Source organism: Streptopelia decaocto (assembly GCF_964273445.1).
Source record: "Streptopelia decaocto genome assembly, chromosome: 12".
In the NCBI taxonomy this organism is placed as follows: Eukaryota; Metazoa; Chordata; class Aves; order Columbiformes; family Columbidae; genus Streptopelia; species Streptopelia decaocto.
Window position 1 is genome coordinate 10,271,618 of NC_138667.1, and position 20,618 is coordinate 10,292,235.

Sequence of the window (20,618 nt, forward strand, 5' to 3'; positions counted from 1 at the left end):
CCGCGCACGCGCCGTCGCCTCCCGTGGCGTCTCCCTCCCCCTCCCCGTAGTGGAAGCTGAGGCGGTGACGTCAGGAGCGGCGGCCATTACACGGTCTGGTGCGAGGGAGCGGGCGGCAGAGCTGCAGCAGCCGAGAGCGCCGCGCCGGCCGCCCGACTCGCAGCGCTCCGGGCCGCTTCTCCGCCCGCCGCCTGTCCTGCCGTGTCGCGGCCGCCGCCGTTGGGAGCGGAGATCGTAGGGGCTTCCGGGGTGGTGCGGCAGCAGCCGGTGAGGAGGAGGGGGAGAGCGGGATGGAGGAGAAGGTGTTCACCAAGGAGCTCGACCAGTGGGTGGAGCAGCTCAACGAGTGCAAGCAGCTCTCCGAGGGGCAGGTGAAGAGCCTCTGCGAGAAGGTGAGGGCTGGCGAGCGGGCGGTGGGGGCCGGGGCCGGGTCGCTGCGGGAGGCGGTGCCGGGCGGGGGAGCCCGCGGGAGCGGGGCGGCCGCTCGGCGGGAAGGCGAAGCGGCCGGAGAGCCGGGGAAGGTGCCGCTGGGCGGAGGAGGCGATTCTCCCTAGGGTAGGCGGGGGGTCTGCGGGCGGGACGTGGGAAGAGGTGCCGGGGCGAACGGGCCGGAGCCTCCTGGGTGGCTCCGCGGGGCTGGCGGTCGCCCGGCCCGCCGGCGGGGGTAGGGGAGCCGGGCGAGCCGTGGGCGGCTCCGCGCCCCCTCTCGCTGCGCTGGAGCCTGGCCCCGCCTCCCGCCTTTTCATCGCCTCCTAAAATGGCGCCGCTGCCGGGATTCTCGGGAGAGACCCCCGAGAGCGGCCGCCATCCCGGGGGCTGGGGGGCCTGGCTGGGCGGCGCTGCCCCGGCCGCGCTGCCCCGGCCCTTCCCCGCTGCCCGTCCCCGGGCCAGGCTCAGCGCGACCGGCCGCGGGCGGGCCGGGCTGGGCGGGGGTCCGTGCCCGCGGCTGCCGGGGTGACCGGCCGTGTGGTGCGGAGGGTCCTGCCTGCAGCGACGCGACATCCGCTCGTGACACGGGTAAATGTTTAAAGCGGCCCTCAAAGTGTAAGTTATTACATTGAAAATAAAAGCTTATGGTAACCAGTTGAAAATTACATGGGGTAAAGAGCTGCTGCTTGAATGTAAAAGCTTTTTTTTTTTTTTTTCATAATATATGTAAGCACGGACGCATTTATAACTACTTGAAGGGCAGATTAGCTTTGGGACTTGGTTTCTCTGAATAAAATTCTAGGTTTCATGAAATAAACTATGGCTAGATGGTTGAGATCCCATACAGCTCTTTATTTTTATGGTGACAGATTGGAAATGTTGAGACTTGGTTGTTAGAGTACTGTGTTGATTGAGGCATTTGTAGTTTAGAAAGGTCTTAAAATCAGCCCAGGATAAATTGCCTTTTGGAAATTAAAGGAAAAAATGTTCTAGTAGCATCCAGATGTATTTTCCAATTGGATTCTAGTTCTGGATGAAATTTAATAACTGAGCAGTTTTTTTTTTTGAGTACTGAATGTTTTATGTGTTCTTACATTTCTAGACTGAAGGAAGTAATATTTGTGGACTGTTTGGGAACTAGAACTTAAGGAACATGGGAAGTTATTGGTGTACTGGGTTCTAAAGAAGCCTGCATACCTGCTATGAGAAGTAATTAGAATATTTTAAATTTGGCATCTTGCCTTCAAATACTACAGCATGTTGTTTTGGAAGCAAATTGTTTCCAGAGGGCTGTCTGTGAACTTTAAATAAAGAACTCACAGTGGTTTTGGCTAGATGGATTCTTGCTTGAGTACAGATTTTAGTTGACTAGTATTCCAACAACTTAAAATTGTTACCATTTGATACAGTTTGGGTGTTTTAAATTGTGTTGCAAGGAAGTGGCAATGTCACTGCCTGACTGTTTTTCATGCGTGTCTCTAATGACAGCAGTGCAGCTTCTTCCTTGTATTGCTCTGTTGGAGAGGGGAGTAATCCACTTGCTATCGTTATTAAACTAGTGCTGGTTCGGGGTCCTGAATGCCGCATGAGTGGGTGTCTTTTGTAAGGTGTATTCATGAGGAATATACAGAAGGCTTTTGGTTTACTGGGGGGGTTCATAGTTTAGCAGTGGGTATATCATTACAAATTCCTTATGGAAGATACTGTAGTCCCAGTCATCATTGCGCAAGACAACATTTTCATTTTTTTTCCTGGTGAAAAATGGAAATGAGCTGTATCTCTGCGTAAATGTATAATGCTGGTTACCAAAATAATGTTGGAGAAAAGGAAAGGTTACAGAAAGTTGTATGTCTACTGGGTTTTTGAAACAAGAGACCACAAGAAAGTGTGAGAGAAGTCTGCCTGGAAAAAAACACAATTTATCAGTAACCTTTTTGCCTCAAGTTGGGTGGATATGAGCCAGCTCCAGACCAAAGGTGGTATTTCTCTCAGTAGTGTGATACTGTGTTTGAGCTGAAATTCCCTCTCTGGCTGGTTTGTGGTCAGCACTTTGCAGGGTACAGCCACGTGGCTGTTTATGGTAAGGAAAGATGATTTGGTGCTGATAACTACAGGTGGATTTACTGGGACTTCCTGATGAGAGTAAAGTCTCTGCATAGTTGCCGATGCAAGGAATTGGAAGGCCCCCAAAGTCCGAGTTTTCCATCAAGTCGTCTCTGTTCCCTCCAGCGGGAAGACCTGTCCATGAAAGCGGGGCATTAGTTGGGTTCCGTGCCCTCCTGCCAAGTGACAGCATTTGCTTTCATGTGTTTCCATCCTTCCATCACTGACTTTGAGAAATTTCACTGAATTGTGCTTACTGTTTTGGTTAAGTAATTTTGTGGATGGAATTGCACTTAAAGGTTGTGTTTTTCCATAAATAGCTTAATGTGTTAAGGATGGTGGCAAATATAGGTACTGTTCCAAAGGACAGATGAAGACCCTACTAAGTATAAACTGTCATTCTTCACAACGTTGAATTGTCGCTAGGGCTAGTTAAAAAAAAAAATTAAAAATCTTTGCAAAGGCTTTTCCCCCATAACACTATTTGATTGAATGATCTTCATGACTGGTATTTCTTGATCTACGGGGACTCCATGTGTGCAGACTGGTGCCTATCTAATAAGAATAAGCCTGAGGGCTCTCTTGTATTTCAGTATCGATATCTAAACAATGTAACAGCTCTTTACAAATGTAAGTGTGTCCATTTGTGCATCCCAGGTACTTTCTTAGTGCATCTTACGTTGTGCCTGGTTACCTGGGTGATGATGGTGGTAACTGGGCAGAATTATATGCCTCGGCATAATTTGTAACCATGAATAATACATAATACTTTCACAGATAATTTGAAAAAGTAGGAGACTCTGAGTGGCAGTTAAATTATTCTAGGCTTAATATGTGCTATATATTTTGTGTTAACATCAACGTAGTGACCAATTGTGTGTGCTTTGCTTAAGGATCTGATAAGTGGAAATTTTGAAGAAGCGGTTAAAATGTAAACCATATAGTCACTGTTAGGTGTCAGCAGCATTTGTCCTATTAACACTGAATTGGTTATTGACTAATGTCCATGAACAGAGGAGAAAGGAAGTCCTTTATTGCCAGGTGAAGGTTTTAACACTGCCCATTTTGAATGAAAGGATGCTGTTTTGGGGCACTGTTCTTTTCTGTAATTTTTGAGGGTAAAGGGAAAATGGTCTTTTCTCCTTGCTGTCGTGTACAAATGCCCTTTATCAGAGGAGATGGGGGTGTGGTACATTGCTCAGGAAGGTGGGATGACACTAAAATGCACAAAGGAATGAGTTGAATTTGTGGATGGAGTCTCTGTTGCTTATTTCAGAAAATATGTAGTGCAGGTGGAGGGAGAGGTATCAGAGTCTCTTCCCTGGAAATACTGGTCTATAATTAAGTGGGTTTAAACATGGCATACAGTTTTTAGAAAAATAAGACAATGTGGTCATATATGCTCTGTTGAATGTTCAAGGTTCTCTTCCAATGTACTTGAATTATTAGTAAAATACATCCAAATAGACAGTGCTGCTATCCAGAATTCTTTAAGTGAAGAGCTGATACTGGTAAAGGCATTCAAGAAACCTTAACTCAAGCTTTGTCTCCAGCAGCTTTTGATCTGTAACAATAATCTTGGTTACATTTGTTTTTTGCTTTGTCACCAGTGCTAATTTTCACAGTAGAAATATGTTCCTGGGCCATACTGTTCTCCGGTATGTACCTTGTTAATGGTGTATTTCTCTAATTTTTTTCCTGTTGTAGAACTTCTAACCTTTGTTTAACATCAGATCTTCTAAGTCAGATTTTCTGAGACTGATTGCAGATGAGAACTGACCAAACGTCCATGTACCCACTGCAGTCGTGTGAGCTGCTTGAACTGGTACAGCTTATTTTAAGTGCCTTAATTCGGGCAGGCACTGTGTAACTGATGAAGCTTTCTTTTGGGTCAACCTCCCCCCCCCCAAATCAAAGTTCAGTTCCCCTAATGCTTAGAACTGGCAAGTTTTGTGAATCTCACTGCTGTGTTTTAAGCTGTTGCTGCCTGCTTCTTTCTTCAGAGAGAGGCACATGTTCCCTTCTACCTCATCTGCTGCTGGGGAGTTAGCTTTCTTAGCTGATTATTTTTGACCAGATGAGAATGTTTTAAATTGTCTCCAGCTGTGTTTGCAAAGACTTTTCCATTAACTAGCTTTTGTGTTCCCATATCTTTACATGTAACCATCATATATAACTATTCTTCAAACTAAGGTGATTGTAAAAATCAGTGTTCCTGTCTGAACTTGCTGTAAATCAACTGAAAACCCCACCTCAACAGGATTCCTAGATAGTGAGAGTTTCCATGTGGTGGGCTGTTCATTGGACAAGTCCTATGTCCTTCCACCTCTACCCCTGACAGAAGAACAATGTGGGTCTTGAACCACAGATTTCGGTTCCTCTGTGCTACTGCATTGGCTTCTGGATTCACTAACAAGGAAACCTGTGAACTGATAATTGTATTGTAGATTATTCTGGAACACTTCCACAGAAAAGATCCTTTTACTCCCAATGTTCTGTGTGTTGTGTGTGGTGTGGGTTGATTTTTCTTTTTTTTTTTTGTTTTTTTGTGATGGTTGGTAATATAAAATGGAAATTGTCTCTTTACACAAAAGCCATTTGAAGTGTCAACCTTGCCAGCTTTCTCACCTAGTCCTTATGATACTCGTAACACTTTGATGTGCCTCTGAGGATTTAGTCTATGTGCCAACTCTTGTAGCATCAGCAGCTTTTTTTTTGTTTTGTTCTAGGAAATAGTGTAAAATTGAGTTGTGCTGGCCTGTTTTTTTTGTTTTTAATTACAACACTAGTTGTGATCAAATGGGAGTGAAATATATTTTTGTGCTAGTTTAGAAGTTATTTTGGGCATAGTTTAAGAGAAGTAAGCACTCATAAGTCACAGCAAGTTCCTACTTGAATTCTCCCAATGTAGGGCTCAGGACATGGAGGAGGCTGTAGATCGATGTCCTGCTCCAAACCTGCTCCCTGTGGTGAGGCTGTTGGCCCCTCAGCTCTGACGCTGCTCTGCAGCTGCAATAACCTGACCTGTCTGGCAGCAGTTGAGGAGACCTTGCATGTAAAGATGGGCAAAGGGATAAATGGAGCAAGGACTGAAATTCCATCCTCCCTTAGGGACCCTTAACCACTACACCTGTGTGCAGTAACACAGTTGTTGTCCTCAGTTCCTTTTCTTGACGCAGTATGTTAAGCTGGAAAACCATTTTATTCCTGGCTAAAGAATGCATACTGGAGTTCAACTGCTCAGGATTTCTGCTGAGTATATTGAAAATACATTCTAGTATAGGTGTTACTTACCTGCTAGTTGGTTTTGAAGTACGTTTCTTGAGTTTGACACATGCACGTTTCCCAGGCTCCCATCAGTGTCCTGACTGGACCTTTAACATCACCATGCCTACCTGTGGTTGGAGTTGTTTCAGCAGAAGAGTTGAAAACTTTTTATTTGCAAGTCCACCTTCCACAGCTAGTTTGGGAATAGGTTTAGCCTATTTATTTTTTTAACAACTTGTGTAATACAAAATGAATTCAACTTGCACCTGCAGATCGGGCTGAATTCTATCTCTGTGCAAGTGGTCAGCTTCATGCATCACTACTGTCACTGTGTTTCTTGGAACTGCCATGTGGAGAGGAAGGTGTCTGGACTTCCTGAGCTATTTGGCCTCCCTTTTAAAAAAAAAAATTTTTTTTCTAGACTTTCTTCTTCTTTTAATTCAAAGTTAAAGGCACTAAGATGTTTTGCATGATGTGAAATAATGACACTGAGTTATTTTAGAGGAGCCCCTTCCTATCCTAATTTTCCATCTGGTCTTGTCAACTACTAATATTTAAATAGTAGTTCCCTTTTCTTTCCCTCAAGTGTGAGGGAAAGAACACTTTCAGTTACATGGAATATGTAAGACCGCTAATGATTTTTCCAAATTGAAGTTTAGGAGACTATTGAGGCTGAGAGAGTGGTGTCAGTCATTCTTTTGTAGTACAAGGGAACAGAGGGTAATTTGGGAAAAGTTTACCGCCTGCATGCTTTCTTGTAGAGCTTCTAGAATTTACAGGAGAAAAAAGGGAAGGTGGTTGTCTCATTTAATCTTGTATGCAGGATTGACATTAGGATTCATCTTCTGGTTGACTAATACCTTGTGTTTAACTGGTCTCTCTTCTAACCAAATACACATTGCTGAAAGAGGAAGGGAGCAGTTGTTGATACTTTGCTGTGTGTTATGAAATACAAAGCTGATTGTATTTTATGCTTTTTTTTTGGTGAGTTAATTGTTTGTTCTTGGTTCACTGGCAAATAGTAATGGATAGGTAAGCTACTAAACTTTCATTTTGTGCACTTCAAATTAAATCTTTTGAGTGCATTTGTTAGTTCTATTTGCCCAATCCCAAGAAAATTAAGGGCTGTGAATGTGTTGACCACAGTGTGACATGTGTTCTGAGGAGCTGTGCTGTGACTCTTTGACCAGGCATGCCTTGTGTTCCTCTGCTGAGTTTTAAAAATCCAATATTGCTGGCAGTGAACAAGGTTAGAAACGGAGGTATAGGGGCTAGTCACAAAACCAAACAGAGAGCAGATTGGTTATCTTCTGTTTCAGTCCTGGGAAAAGGAAATTTTGGAGTTGTGGCGGCTTCCGTGTGGATGGAACTCCTGTTATTACTTACTTTGGAATACTAACTATAATGAAATGTCAACAGGAACTTTGTATTTTTAATTTTATGAGTTTTGAAGTTCAGCAAAAATTTGTTTCCCATTTGTGTCATATGTAGTCTGACTGTAGTTCGCAGAAGGGTGATATTGGAGGCCTCGTTTCTCTTGTTTTAAATGTCAGTGAATGAAAATGCCTTTGGCTCTGAAAAGGGGGAGTCCATTTTTTGTCTTTTCTCTGCAATTAAGGGGTGGGGGGAGAAACTCTTGAAGGAAACAAACGCATTCATTCTGCAGAAGATTTGCTGACTGTAGTGGATGACTTTGCTTGGAACTGGAATCTCTTCCAGGCCACGATGTTTGGCCAGCTAAAACCAGTATTCATCCCAATTAGCTGATCATTGTGCCTTTAGTCACATCCTGTGCATCTTGACGACAGGAAATTATGGGTGTGGTTGAAGTCTTCGATCTCATCAAAATATCTTTATGGCAACTACAAATACCTTTTTTTACATTGGTTACAGTGCATATTTCTCAGCACACACTTTACTAGACAACATGGTGGGTTGCAGTTGTGAATTCTGATCTGCCAAGAATGACACATTACTGACTGCAGCCATGACTTGGGAGCTGTGTTGTCTAATTAAAATAATGGTTGTATTTCCTTTACTTGAGTTAGTGGCAATCTTCTAACAAGTGCTTTATGACACTGGTTTGCTGCTCTGCAGCAGTTTCAAGCATTCTTCTACAAGGCCACAGTAATGTCTACTACATTTTTAATTTTTTTTTTCTGATGTGTCCCAGAGTTTTTCAGGGTAGATATTTTGGTCTGAACTGTCGAAGCTCCTGCTAGAATGTAGAGATCTAGCAAGGTGTAGATGTAATTGAGAAATAACTGGTATGTTGTGGAAACCCACATGAATTTGGTTACAGATGAATTCAGAGGATTTTTCAGAATTGAACTGCTTGAAATGAATCTTCTGAGGCAAGACCGATGATATACTTCATGAGAGAAACTCGCTTCTCCTCAGTGTAGGCCGAGTTTAGAGTGGATTGATTATAGCCTTTATGGCACTTGACTCTCAGCCTTAATCTGTGGCATGTAGGATAAAAGTGCATGCAGGGAACATGGGAAATAGGTTATTCCCTTGCATCTCATTAAATAAAATTGTGAAGATCTGAAAATCATATGGTAGTAACTTTTATGGTCATACAGTTTTTGTGGTTGTGGGGTTTTTTTTGGTGTTTTTTTTTTTTTTTTTTAATTCTTATCCCTGACTGTTCATTTTAAAATGCAGAGTTTACACTTGGGTCTTGCATTGTCTTAAAACAATGAAGCTAATATTTGTATTTTAAGAACAATGTTTTGCATAGATTATGTTCTTTGTAAACAAAGGCAACAAAACAGTGCTTTACTGTTCGGCCATTTAGATGTACAGCAATCCAGGAATGTTTTAATTCTTGAATACTAGGTTGTATTTTTATGCAGTGCTACTTGCTTTACAGTAAAGTGAAAAATTGATATTTTCTTGTGTGGTTAAACCAATATTGGTTTTATTCTTGTCATCTTTTGGGTGTTTTGGGTTTGTACAAGTTGCATCTTTCCAGCGAAACAGATGAGTAAGCCAATATTTCAGTTATCAAGTAGGAAGGAATTGCAGTCACTATGACTAAGCTGAAGTGTGTTTGATATGTGCTTATTGTTTGAACTTTGAGATTGCTCTAAGTAAAATACGTGACTTTCCACCTCATCACTTGTTGTTTATGACAGCATTTTACTTGTGCTCTTCTTGTGCAATTATGTTGTACGGTTACATTTCTTTTTCTGTGTTAGACTTTATTGATATGTGGCTGTAAAATTAGCATTTGTCAGTTTGAAATAATGGGTTCTTTTCAATCTTAATCTGTATCCATTTGCATGTGGTTTTTGAAGTCCGAGAGTATGTAGGGCTGAAAAAAAAGCTGAGCTGCTTCAGAGGCAGCATCTTTTAATTGCAATGTAGTATGCTGTTGATGTTCATTTTTTTTTTGCTTAAGTTTATTCATCTTTTTTAACTTGTGATGGTATTCTACAATTTTAACTTTCTGTGGTGTGGGTACTTAGGTTTGAACACATACAGAAGTTCATGGCTGTCTTGAATTGTTAAGAAATGAAAAAGACATAAATAAAAGCACTAAGTGTTCAAGAAAAATCTTTCAGGATTGCATAATTGTTTATCCTGGTGATAGGCGAAGAAACCTGGGTATTTCAAAACGTTAGTGTCAAAATACTGCAAAGGTATTGCACTATTATCCTTCTCGGCAATAGGTCACTGGGGTTTTGAAGCACACGGAGTCAGGTGTGTGTCTCCTCCCTCATTCACTCTCATTGGCAGTTTGACCGGGGGGATAACTTGTTCTTGCACTGAAAGCTGCTGAAATGCTCCGCTGTTCCTTGCTGGGAGGACATGCAGGAGATGCTGCTGGGAAGTATGTTGGGAGGAAGATGGATGGGGATGGACAGGGAGGGAGTTATGTGATATGGCTGAGCAAGTAGCATCATCGTGTATCTTGGAGAAAGGGTCAGTAAAGAGGGAATGGAAGCAGAGGAGGCTTTGCAGGGCAGTGTGTGGTCCAGGACAAGGTCAGGGTCACATGTACTTCAGTAAGATTAGTGGTAGCTTAAGTCCCATGAAATTTGAATTGTGAAATTGTAATATAACATGTACTGTTGTCTTACCAACTTGTGGTTTTGTTATGTTATGGTGTATTAAACCATTTTTTGCTTTACCCTCTTATAGGATTTAATTCAATGTGGAGATTTGGGATATAGGTGATGGACCACTTGTTGGTTAGCTTGTTCTCCAGGGTGTTACTTTTTTCCACTTTAAGCTCTGCTGAAGCTCTTTTGTAGAGGGAAGTATACTGCTGAAGCACTTCAGTATATGGCACAGTTAAATGCTGTGGGACATGATAAGACTGTAAATGAGCTAAGCAGTTCATGAGGCAGTATTTCATGTAGCTTGTTTCAGAACATGGAAATACTGAAATCCCTACACCAGCATTCCTCCACTGCAGGATTTAAATAGAGATTGCTGTTTGCAAGTTGACCTGGAACAGTCTTTTTCCATCAGATGAGCTGTCTGACTTACCTACGTGTTTGGTCATGTGCATATCTGAGTGGTTTAATATTTAAAAAACTGAGGAAGCAACAACTCTGTTGTTGAAAACTATGCCATTTTAATCTCGGTCAGCATAAACATTGCATACCTTTGATGAAAAATGAATGCTGCATTCTTTGTGCTATGCTTCCAGTGTGTTGTGAAAATATGACAGTAGAAAGCATTCTAATTTAAGAGTAGCTTTTTTAATATTGAAGCACTATTAGTATCTGTAATATTCTATGTCAAAAGGAGAATTAAGATTGCTAATGCTCCTGAAGGTAGCAACACATTAGAAGAGACTGAGGCTGCTAAAACACCTTAAAAACATCCGGTGAGTGTCATTGCATTAAAATTAACTTAAGTCAGGCTGTCTGAAAATAAATCTACACTTTTAGCATCTGCCACAAGCCAGCAATGACCTACCTCTCTTTAGTACTAGGCATGGAAAGACTGGAAACTGTCATATGAGATCTACTTTTGATATAAATATGTCTGCAGTGATTTAACTCTGTTGCTCATTCTGTAATATCTAAAACTCTGTGTTGTGCAGGGTGCTTAACCATGACCGTGTTGTTGAGTTTCCTTCCAGTCTTGAATGAAATGTTGAATTTCATGAATCTTCATCATTAAACTAAGTGTTGCTAGCACTTTCCTTGTTTGAAGTGGTGACTGTGGTGGTTAGCCTGGACCGTGTGCAGGAACAGTGAGACCACTTTGGGGGTGGAGGTGTCACTGTCCAGCTAATGGCTTCATGAATAGGGTGGAGAATTGGATACAGCAGCATGTTTCTTAGTAGACTGGCTCATGTCAGTACCCAGTATTTAATATATTGTTCAGATTGTAACTTTAAATGTTTTTTCCCTAACCTTTTAAAATCTAATGCTCTTCAAATGATTAATTTTTTGTAGTGTCTCAAAATGCTTCTGTTTAACAGAACACCCTTCCCCTCCCGCCACCCAAATGAGTATGCTGCCTCAGGTATCAGGTTAGGGTTGAGAAAGTTAAGAAAAGTGACCCTAAAATGAATGTGGTCTTGCTCTTTCATTTGTCTCTTCTTGGTGTATGCCTCAGAATATTTTGGATTCCATGCAGTGTGTACATAGGTTGTATTTGGTGCTGTTTCTGCAAGCCTTGTAGATATCTTGGGTTATAAAATAGAATATAGTTTTAATATATTCTCTTGTCTTTCTGATAATGAGGTAAAAAAGTGATCCCTTTTAAATAGAAACATCGGTACTTGAAAGGTGTAGAAATCTTTGTACATGGTAACTTGTAAACTCGATACTATTTATATTTTTAATACCCTCTTGATTTAAAAAATTACAGTGACATATGCTTGGTGACTGTTCTGATAACAAACCTTAACAACCGGCAGTGTGATATGATTAACGAATTCTTGCATTATTTCAAAATTACCTTTCTGATGCTGTATTTAGCTTGTGCTCCTTCATATGAATTGCATTTGTTTGCAACTTTAATACAAACAGTTTTGTGGAAAAAAAGTGATGCTGGTAAAGATCTGTTTTACTACTTTGCCTTATAAAAACACAACTCAGTGTTACTTGTGGACACACAAACACAAAACTTGCTCAGAAAGCTTGTGCGGATAATCCACCTGCTGTGCAGTTGCTGGTACCACTGGATGTTAGTTCTGTTCTAGTGCTGCAGACAAGGAGAGGACAGGAGTTGACAGAGCAGGCAGGAGAAGCTGGAAGTTGTCAAGCGTGCTTTGAACAAAATGGCTCTTCATAGAGAAACTCACAATTTCTTTGTGTTTTGTTTTATAGGCTAAAGAAATTTTGACAAAAGAATCTAATGTACAAGAAGTGCGATGTCCAGTCACAGTCTGTGGAGATGTCCATGGACAATTTCACGACCTCATGGAACTTTTCAGAATTGGAGGCAAATCACCAGATACAAACTATTTGTTTATGGGGGACTATGTTGACAGAGGCTATTATTCTGTCGAAACAGTCACATTGCTTGTAGCTCTAAAGGTAACTTCTCAGATGTACTGTTCTGTATAAAACATATATAATTACTATCCTGACTGCACGTTATTGCACTACATTGGTTTTATATATATAAAAACTGAAATTTTGGCTGTCTCCGTTTTCTGAGATACTTCTGAAAAAGAATGTTAACATTGAGGTGCAAGCCTGGATAACTTTTTCTAAAATGAGTGCTGTATTTATTTTATTTTTTTACTTGCTTAAGTAGCAATCTTTAAGAATTTGCTTAAAGGCATCAGCTAAATGCACAGGGGTAGTGGCATCCACTAGTAACAATTAATAAAATCTAGAATTTATCTCAAAGTATTTGGCAGCTGAAGATTTGAACGAATTATTCCTTCTTTTCTCAAAGGTTGGAACAGAATATTTACCTTAAAAAGGAATATGGCTTTGATTGCTTTATTGATGTATGATGGGGGAGGCTACTTCTGGTTTTTTGGGAAAACATGTATATTTTGGTGCCTCTAAAATGAACTGTTGTGTTTAGGTCCGTTACCGTGAACGTATCACAATTCTTCGAGGGAACCATGAAAGCAGGCAAATCACACAAGTATATGGTTTCTATGATGAATGTTTAAGAAAATACGGAAATGCAAATGTTTGGAAATACTTTACAGACCTTTTTGATTACCTTCCTCTAACTGCCTTGGTGGATGGCCAGGTACGTTGACGTTTGACAATGTTAAATGTTATTCGTTGTAAAGGGAGCTGTTAACACTGTGTATTCTATCAGCTCTCAGCCTTTAAGGACTCTCTTGCAGACTTTCTCCTAATAATTTATACTAAACAGTTATAATTGTTTGTAATGATACAATTAACATAAGCTTCCTACGTCTAACTCTTCCAGATTTTCTGTCTACATGGTGGCCTCTCCCCATCGATAGATACACTGGATCACATCAGAGCACTTGATCGCTTGCAGGAAGTTCCCCATGAGGTACTTGAAAAACTGTTTTCTAAACTCATGGGGGTGTTTCATGATTCAGCATATGTTGGGTATTTGAGTACACAGGCTGAAAATGAAATTCAAAGTGACTTAGCAATATGAAAGCGGCTCTCTTCCTGTACTAGGCGTGTGGGTGTTTTTGTTTTGTGGTGTTTGGGTTTTTTTAAGGAAAATAAAGGGGCGTGTTCTTGCCTAAAGTAAGAAACATTTTTAGTGTGCCTAGAATCTCAACAGGTATTACCACTTAATGATCTCAGAGGTGAGAACTATTTCTATGAAGATTCTTCATTCAGATTAAGTTCTTGATAGTATTTCCAATGTTAACTGTACTAGCTGTTGTAGTTGGTTGTGGGGTTTATTTAGATCTTCAAGAGATGCTGCAACAAGTTGTGCAGGATGTGTACGTTGGGTTTCTTTTACACTCAATTTCTGAAATGTCTTCAAAATCGCTTACAGGGTCCAATGTGTGACTTGCTATGGTCAGATCCAGATGATCGTGGTGGCTGGGGAATTTCTCCTCGAGGCGCAGGTTATACATTCGGACAGGATATTTCAGAAACCTTTAACCATGCTAATGGCCTTACGTTGGTTTCAAGAGCTCATCAGTTGGTAATGGAGGTAAGCAGGGCAGCTGGTGTGTTTTAACTCTTGATTGGTAATTGGTGCATTAATAACATCTTCTGTGTCTCAGAGATGTGCATATGCTGCTGTCACAACTGATGATCCATCTGAAAGTCTCCCAAAAACTTTTGACAGTGTTTGTGTGCTACTACTAAAGGAGTCTCAATTTGACAGTGGAGTAACCTTTATTTTGGCCTCTTTTCTGAAAATTTACATTAACATCCCAAACCAGACTTCAGTAGCAGATGTGGTATTGCATTTCTATGTAGATAAAATGGTTCTTAAGTGCTGAGTCCCTTGATAAGAAAATGCACAGAAATATGCGTGCCTTGAAAAAAAGATTCTTTGTCCTTTTTACCTTGGATACGTGTCTTTGTTCTTAGTCTCTTGGTTTCCCTTGCAATTAAGATTTATAAATGTATGTCTGGATTCTGGTTTTAGTGATCACAGCTAAAGATTCAGAATACATTGTGTACTTCAGAATTGGTGTCTTAATTTTTTAATGTTAATACCATGGAGAATTCTTACTTTTGTTTTAATACGTTTAGATCATGCTTACTAGTAAGAAGCAACATACGGAGGCCAAAATTCCTTTTTACCCATTTTCTCTTGAGAAGACAAAGAGACTGCCTTAATCTTATTTAAAATGACACTACGTATGCCACCTAGGATTTTGGGTGTTAAAATTTCATCTTAGTAGTCAGGTGGTTATATGGGTTACAAAAAGTAAACTCTTGTTTTATTTTCTCCAGGGGTACAACTGGTGCCATGATCGGAATGTAGTAACAATTTTCAGTGCTCCAAACTATTGCTACCGTTGTGGCAACCAGGCTGCAATTATGGAACTTGATGATACTCTAAAATACTCCTTGTAAGTATGCTTAAAAATGAGATTTGTGTTGCCCATGGTTTTAAGATAGTTGCTGTAGCAAGATAACCTACACCTTAACACAATATTTAAGTGGTTTCTCTTAGGTTTTCTCTTACACGCTTTTGGGAGGTGAAGTGAGTGTGGAATTGTTGGGTTAACCACATGTCAAGTATCTAGAACTGTCGTTGTTGGCATCTCTTCTCTGTTAGATTAAAGTGAGACTCCTCAATTTTGGTTTATAGAATGAGTTAAATGAAATACTATAGAGGTGTGTGATTTGAGAGTAGTAGTACTCGGTCGCATCTGATGCCATGCCCTCCTGTCTAGGCCAAGAGACTTGTGGAATCTTGGAATTTTTCAGATGTTAGGATGTCAGCTTTTTTTTTTTTTAATGAGGTTTCTCATTAACTATCTTAACAGCAACTTTCTTAGTAACTAAGGCAAAGACATTGTGTAAACTGCCCCTTTTGAACTTCCTAGTTGTACACTAATGTTTGACCAGTTTATGACTCTTAGAGCTAAGATTCATTTCTCTCCAGTCTATAGTAGTAATCATAAGAGGAGTTTAAAATATGGGGATTATAAATACATACTAATAGGAAGAGTTGAAGAAGTTGAATGCTTGTTCCAGAAGATTTTTAATTGTTTGAAAAAACTTGAAAAGACTTAGCCTGTGTTAAGACAACTGCTACTGTAATTCACATATAACACATACCTGGATGTCAAGTGAACTCTTGCGGTTTCATTAATACCTGTGCTTTTCAGTTTGCAGTTTGATCCAGCACCGCGTAGAGGTGAACCGCATGTTACTCGTCGCACCCCAGACTACTTCCTGTAAAGAGATTTTAGACCTGTACAGTATTGCCATGAACCATGTTGACCTAAAGAAAATGGGAAGAGCAACAGTAACTCCAAAGTGTCAGAAAATATTTAACGTTCAAACTTGTTTTCACATGGACCAAAAGACGTGCCATATTCAAATACAAAGCCTCTTGTCGTCAACAACTGTGACCACTTTAGAATGAACCAGTTCATTGCATGCTGAAGCAACATTGTTGGTCAAGAAACCAGTTTCTGGCATAGCGCTATTTGTAGTTACTTTTGCTTTCTCTGAGAGACTGCAAATAATAAGATGTAGACATTAACACCTCGTGAATACATTTAACTTTCCATTTAGCTATAGCTTTATTCAGCATGACTGTAGATAAGGGTAGCAGCAAACAATCATTGGAGCTTAAAGAACATTTTTAAAATAAGTACCAAGGCCTCATATTTGTTCTGAAACTGTTTGTTTTATTTTCAGGGAATACTGTTTAATTTAATTGTCTTGATTTTTTTTTTTTTTTTTTTTTTTTTGTCTGCACTTAGTTCCCTCCTCCACTCTCTGCCCCACCATATTGTCCCTTGTATTTGTCCAAGGATAGTGAATTACTTTGAACAGAACTGTTTTTTTCTGTAAAACAATGTTACTGCAGGACAGAGCTGCAGTGTTTTTCATAATAAACTTGTGAACTAAGTATGGAAAAATGTCAAATCCTAATTGCATCTCAGGTCAACTGCGGTTTAATAAACTAACATGTAGATGGATGGGTTTTTATAAACATGCATAGAAGTTCCCACCTTAAATAACTAAAACTGAGGTGATTTGAGTCTGCTGTAAAACTCTGACCTGTTGAACTCTGTCCCAGGGAGGTGCCTGGTCTTTGATGTCAGGAGCTGAGAACGGAGCTCGCTTATGACTGACGTGTTGCTTGCGTTCCCTCTCGGTGCTCTACTGAAATATTCAAAAATGGAAGAATATAGGATAACTTAAGTGATTTAGCGTGGCTTTTTTCAAGTGTAAATCTGAGTTCTTTACAATGTAGGTGCTAATACTTAAAATCATTTTCTGAAAAACTAATAATAAAATCAGTTTTCTAAATATTAAAGGGAAATAACTTGAAATTTAGTACTACATGTATTGCCTAACCTCCCATTCTAAAAAAAAAATGTGGTGTGTATGTTAATTTTTGCTAAAATCTTTCTACTAATAATTTTCATAATTTGCATCTTCATTTGATTATTTCATTCAAAACAAATTCAAATTTTATGCCTTCTTAAAGCTTGTGCTTGGAACTTCTTTGGCCTATCTTAAAAAGAAATGTGCCTGGCTGTGGTTTTAATAGAGAACTCTTCATACTGTTTAAGAGACTTTAAATTCCTTGGGAACAGTGTAGACTCTGCAACAACATAAAATATTTCCTTTTTCACATTGCTTGTTTCAAAGGGAAAGTTTAGAAGTTTTCCAGATGTCCAACTTACCTGGAGACCTGGTCTCAGACACACTTTTGGGGGCCTTCTTGCTTTTCTGCTGCAGGGCTGCTGAATTCTCTAACTTGCGAAGAAGGTGCTGCGTTTCACCAAGCATTACCTCAGCCCTTTTCCGGAAGACTCAAGTGATTGCTTTTGCTTCAGCAATAACTCTGATGTGTCCTGTAGGTTGGGTTCCAAGTGGTTTCTGGAGAGCACTCAGCCTCTGCAGTTTGAACTCTTGCAGGAAGAAGCGTGTACTAAAAATAAGCGCATTTGAAGCATCCTTATTTAGTATATAGGGAAGTTTTGCTTTGATCACTATTAAAAAAAATCCTTAGCTGCAGAGTGTAGTTCACTTCAAATTCCTTTCACTTGCATTTCTCTGTAAATGTTTTTGTAGATAGAACTTTGTGCCTTAATTGACACCATTCCTTCAAGAGTAACGACTTTGTCCTATTTTCTCTTTTCCCTGTTACTTTAATTGCTGTGACTCATCTCATGCTCGGGGTGGGGGCAGCCAGTTCATTTCTTCAGTTTATGTACACAGATGCAAGCAGTTGTAAGAGAAGTCAACAAAAAATGTTGAAAGTCACTCCAGTTTGTGCACGTTCCCCCCGTTATTGTGCTGTGACTGGCTGTTTGAAGTATCATTGACAATATTGCTTTGTGAGCAAAAAAAAGGTCACTTATGGAGATTGGCCACAAGCAGCACTAAGCAACTAATAGCATGTTTGGAAGATTCAAGAGGAAGAAGGAAAACTTAAAGTAGAAATAATTGCTGACTGATTTATTGGTGGCTGTTTAAAGTTCACCTGAGCAAAACTTCCTTCATTTCAGACTGACACCAGCTGCAGGGAAACAAGCATAACTAGGATTTGCACTTGATTCGGCGATCAGTGTCTGTTGCCTTCTTCACTACAAATACTGGTGAACTTCATGAAATAGGAGTAGCTTGAAAATCCATATTGTGGTAGTTTAATGGGTTGTTTGCTTTCTTTGTTTTTTGATTTGTTGATTTTTTTTTTTTTTTTTTTTTTTTTTTTCCAGCAGGATAGTTAGAAGCAGCGGTCAGTGAGGAGTGCTGGCACTGGGGTTTGACTTGTCTGAAGGCAGTTGTGAATGAAACTTGGCATTTTTGCGTGAACCAGCCTTAAGAAGTTCTCAATTTTTCTTTTGTTTCTCAGAATTTGGATAGACTCAGTAGAATCCTGTTACTGTTGGAGAGATGGGAGATGGTTAGCCTTCCCACATTGCATTTTACTTAAATCACGCTTACTGATGTCCTGTCGTTTGGCCATTTAGCTGTATTTGCGTATCAGACTGAAGTAAGCACCCTTCATTTGTGGAGCCTTGACCTTCTGAACTGAGGGGGCATTAACTCAAAAAAGATGAAATTTCACTCCTACGCAGGAAAACATTCAGTAACTTTGGTTTGAATAGAAAAATGGGATGGATTTGAAGTGTAGAGATTTGCCAGGTGTGTTTTATTTTCTTCAAGTGGTTTTACACCTTTCCTCTGTCTGTTTCTCACCCTATTCCCTCTACGGCCGCCTCCGTCCATGACCTGCTGGCCAGCAGAGCCCTGGGGAATGGCTCCCTTGGGGACAGACAAGGAGCTCCATGTGTGTGACAGACGTTTTCTCCGAGGTACATCACTGCGTGTGTTCCTCAGCTTGTGCCCATGCCAGATTGTTTCCAGCTGTGATGTTGCACACATGTTCTGTCTCCCCGCTTCAAGTGTTTGGGCAGCGTTACCTCTTTTTAGATCTGACAGTGCCCTGGGAGGATACTTGACACATGGGCGAGTGAAGACAGACAGAGCTGGTCACCCCTCTTCCCTGTGTGTCTGGATGATGACAGAGTAAATTCTGCCTTGGGGAAAAGGGGGTGAGCGTATGTATTGCTGAGGAGAGCTTTGACAATTCATCTGCCCAGGTTTCAGTCTGGTTAGTATCAAAAATCCATCTGGAAATGTGAGAGATTTCCCAGAGTTACTGATACCCACTGATCTGTGCTTCCCCCATTCCACCTGAGGGCTTTTTTTTTTCCCTCTTGCGATAGCAGTAAACACTGGAAGTAATTTTCATGAAGTAATTGTGCATTAAGAGCCTGAGACAAAGTCTTTGCTTTGGCAATTTAAAAATTCAGCCTGAAATCTTAAAGGTGAAGGATTTCCTCATGTACAATACAAAACTGTTATGCAAGTGCTAGGTTTATTTGGGGCCTTTTTTTGTAGTTCGATAAACACATTCATCTGTTTTTCCCCTCTCATCCCTTCATCCTCATTTCCTTACTAATACTGTGGTGCAATTCCTGCTGTCGAGGAGCTGTGACCCCAAGCAGGAGGGGGCTGAAGGATAAATGCACTTGCTCTTTCTGGAAAAATGGTCTGTGAGAAGAGGCAAGTGCCATCAAATGATTTTGAATTTGAAATTAAAAGCTGCTCTAAATTAACTGAAGGTGTGGCTCCACTTTCACCACTTCTGCAGCTGTTGTTTATCCCTCTTTAATTGCTTCTTGTTTTGTCTGTATGTTGAGCACTCATGGAAACTCAATATATATCGTAGGAGGGTTTGCTTAGGTTAAAACAAAGTTTTACATAAGATAGATGGCTTTTTAGTATTCCTTGATTTTTGCAACCTTATGCATGGTTTATACAAGCTTAGATTTTGGAGGAAAATACTGCAAGCAATGATTCTTGAACTCCCATAGAATGCATAGGCTACCTTCTGTATGCTACAGTGATCACCACACCGAGTATTAGTTCTCTGCAAGTTCCAGGAGAAGGTTGGAAGGTAAAGCGTTAAGTAAAAATTGCACTGGACTGTAGAAATCTTTCAGTACCCGTGAATACAGTAAGAAAGCCCTGCAGAGTAAGCAGTTCATGAGTCAGCCTGCTGTGGTTTTTTAAGAAGTTATTTTGGTGTTCTAATTCATTTGGCTGTGCTCCTTTTGGATGAGAATAAAGGCAAGCTGCTCTCTTGAGCGAGGAACTGGAGTTCTTTGGCATATATACAGGAAAAAAAGGCTGAAACGACACTTTTGGTTTTAAATTAAGTAGTGTTGCATGGTTTAGCCTTTTAAAACCTGTGCTGTGGCTTAAAAGCTGTATTCTTTAAGATGGGTTGAACTGCAGCTCCTGATCTCTTGTAATTACTCTGTGGTGAATGGAACTGCTTTTGGATGCTGATTAAACTGATTGCTGCTGGGGTACAAAACAATAATCTGGAACAGAACGTAAATATTACCTATATGTAATTAACCAGCATTTGGGAAACCTCTAAAACCAGGTTGGACATAATAGATTTTCAAATAGGAGGGCACTGTAGCACTGGGATGAGTTAGCTGGTGAGGCTGCAGAATATCTAGTTTTGGGTGTTTTTGGGGCTGGGACAGAAAATGACGATATTTCTGTCCTTAAAAAAAGCGCCTTCCTGGGTTACAGTACACAAGACTCGGGATTGGTGCTTATCCCATTAGCTTGTTCATCAGCTGCCCTGAAGCTGTCACAAGGCTTTAGTTGTGGTTTGCAAAAACATCAGCTGGAAATAAAGGGAGCGGGGAG

At 40.5% G+C, this 20,618-nt stretch overlaps 1 protein-coding gene across 1 annotated transcript; it reads left to right on the plus strand.

The window, feature by feature from the left end:
- The first annotated feature begins 61 nt into the window (after positions 1-61).
- PPP2CA (protein phosphatase 2 catalytic subunit alpha) lies at positions 62-16,288 on the plus strand. Its single transcript, XM_082063491.1, has 7 exons — positions 62-392; positions 12,099-12,308; positions 12,811-12,984; positions 13,171-13,260; positions 13,726-13,887; positions 14,643-14,761; positions 15,527-16,288. The coding sequence occupies exons 1-7, from the start codon at positions 291-293 to the stop codon at positions 15,597-15,599; spliced, it is 930 nt and encodes a 309-aa protein (XP_081919617.1). The 5' UTR covers positions 62-290; the 3' UTR covers positions 15,600-16,288.
- The last annotated feature ends 4,330 nt before the right edge of the window (positions 16,289-20,618 follow it).

What these genes read in the sequence shown, in the direction of transcription:
- PPP2CA (XM_082063491.1), top strand. Translation starts at nt 291, where the DNA reads ATGGAGGAGAAGGTGTTCACCAAGGAGCTCGACCAGTGGGTGGAGCAG. An exon ending in TGAAGAGCCTCTGCGAGAAG is followed by an intron (nt 393 to 12,098) that starts GTGAGGGCTGGC and finishes TTTGTTTTATAG; the next exon opens with GCTAAAGAAATTTTGACAAA. An exon ending in CATTGCTTGTAGCTCTAAAG is followed by an intron (nt 12,309 to 12,810) that starts GTAACTTCTCAG and finishes TGTTGTGTTTAG; the next exon opens with GTCCGTTACCGTGAACGTAT.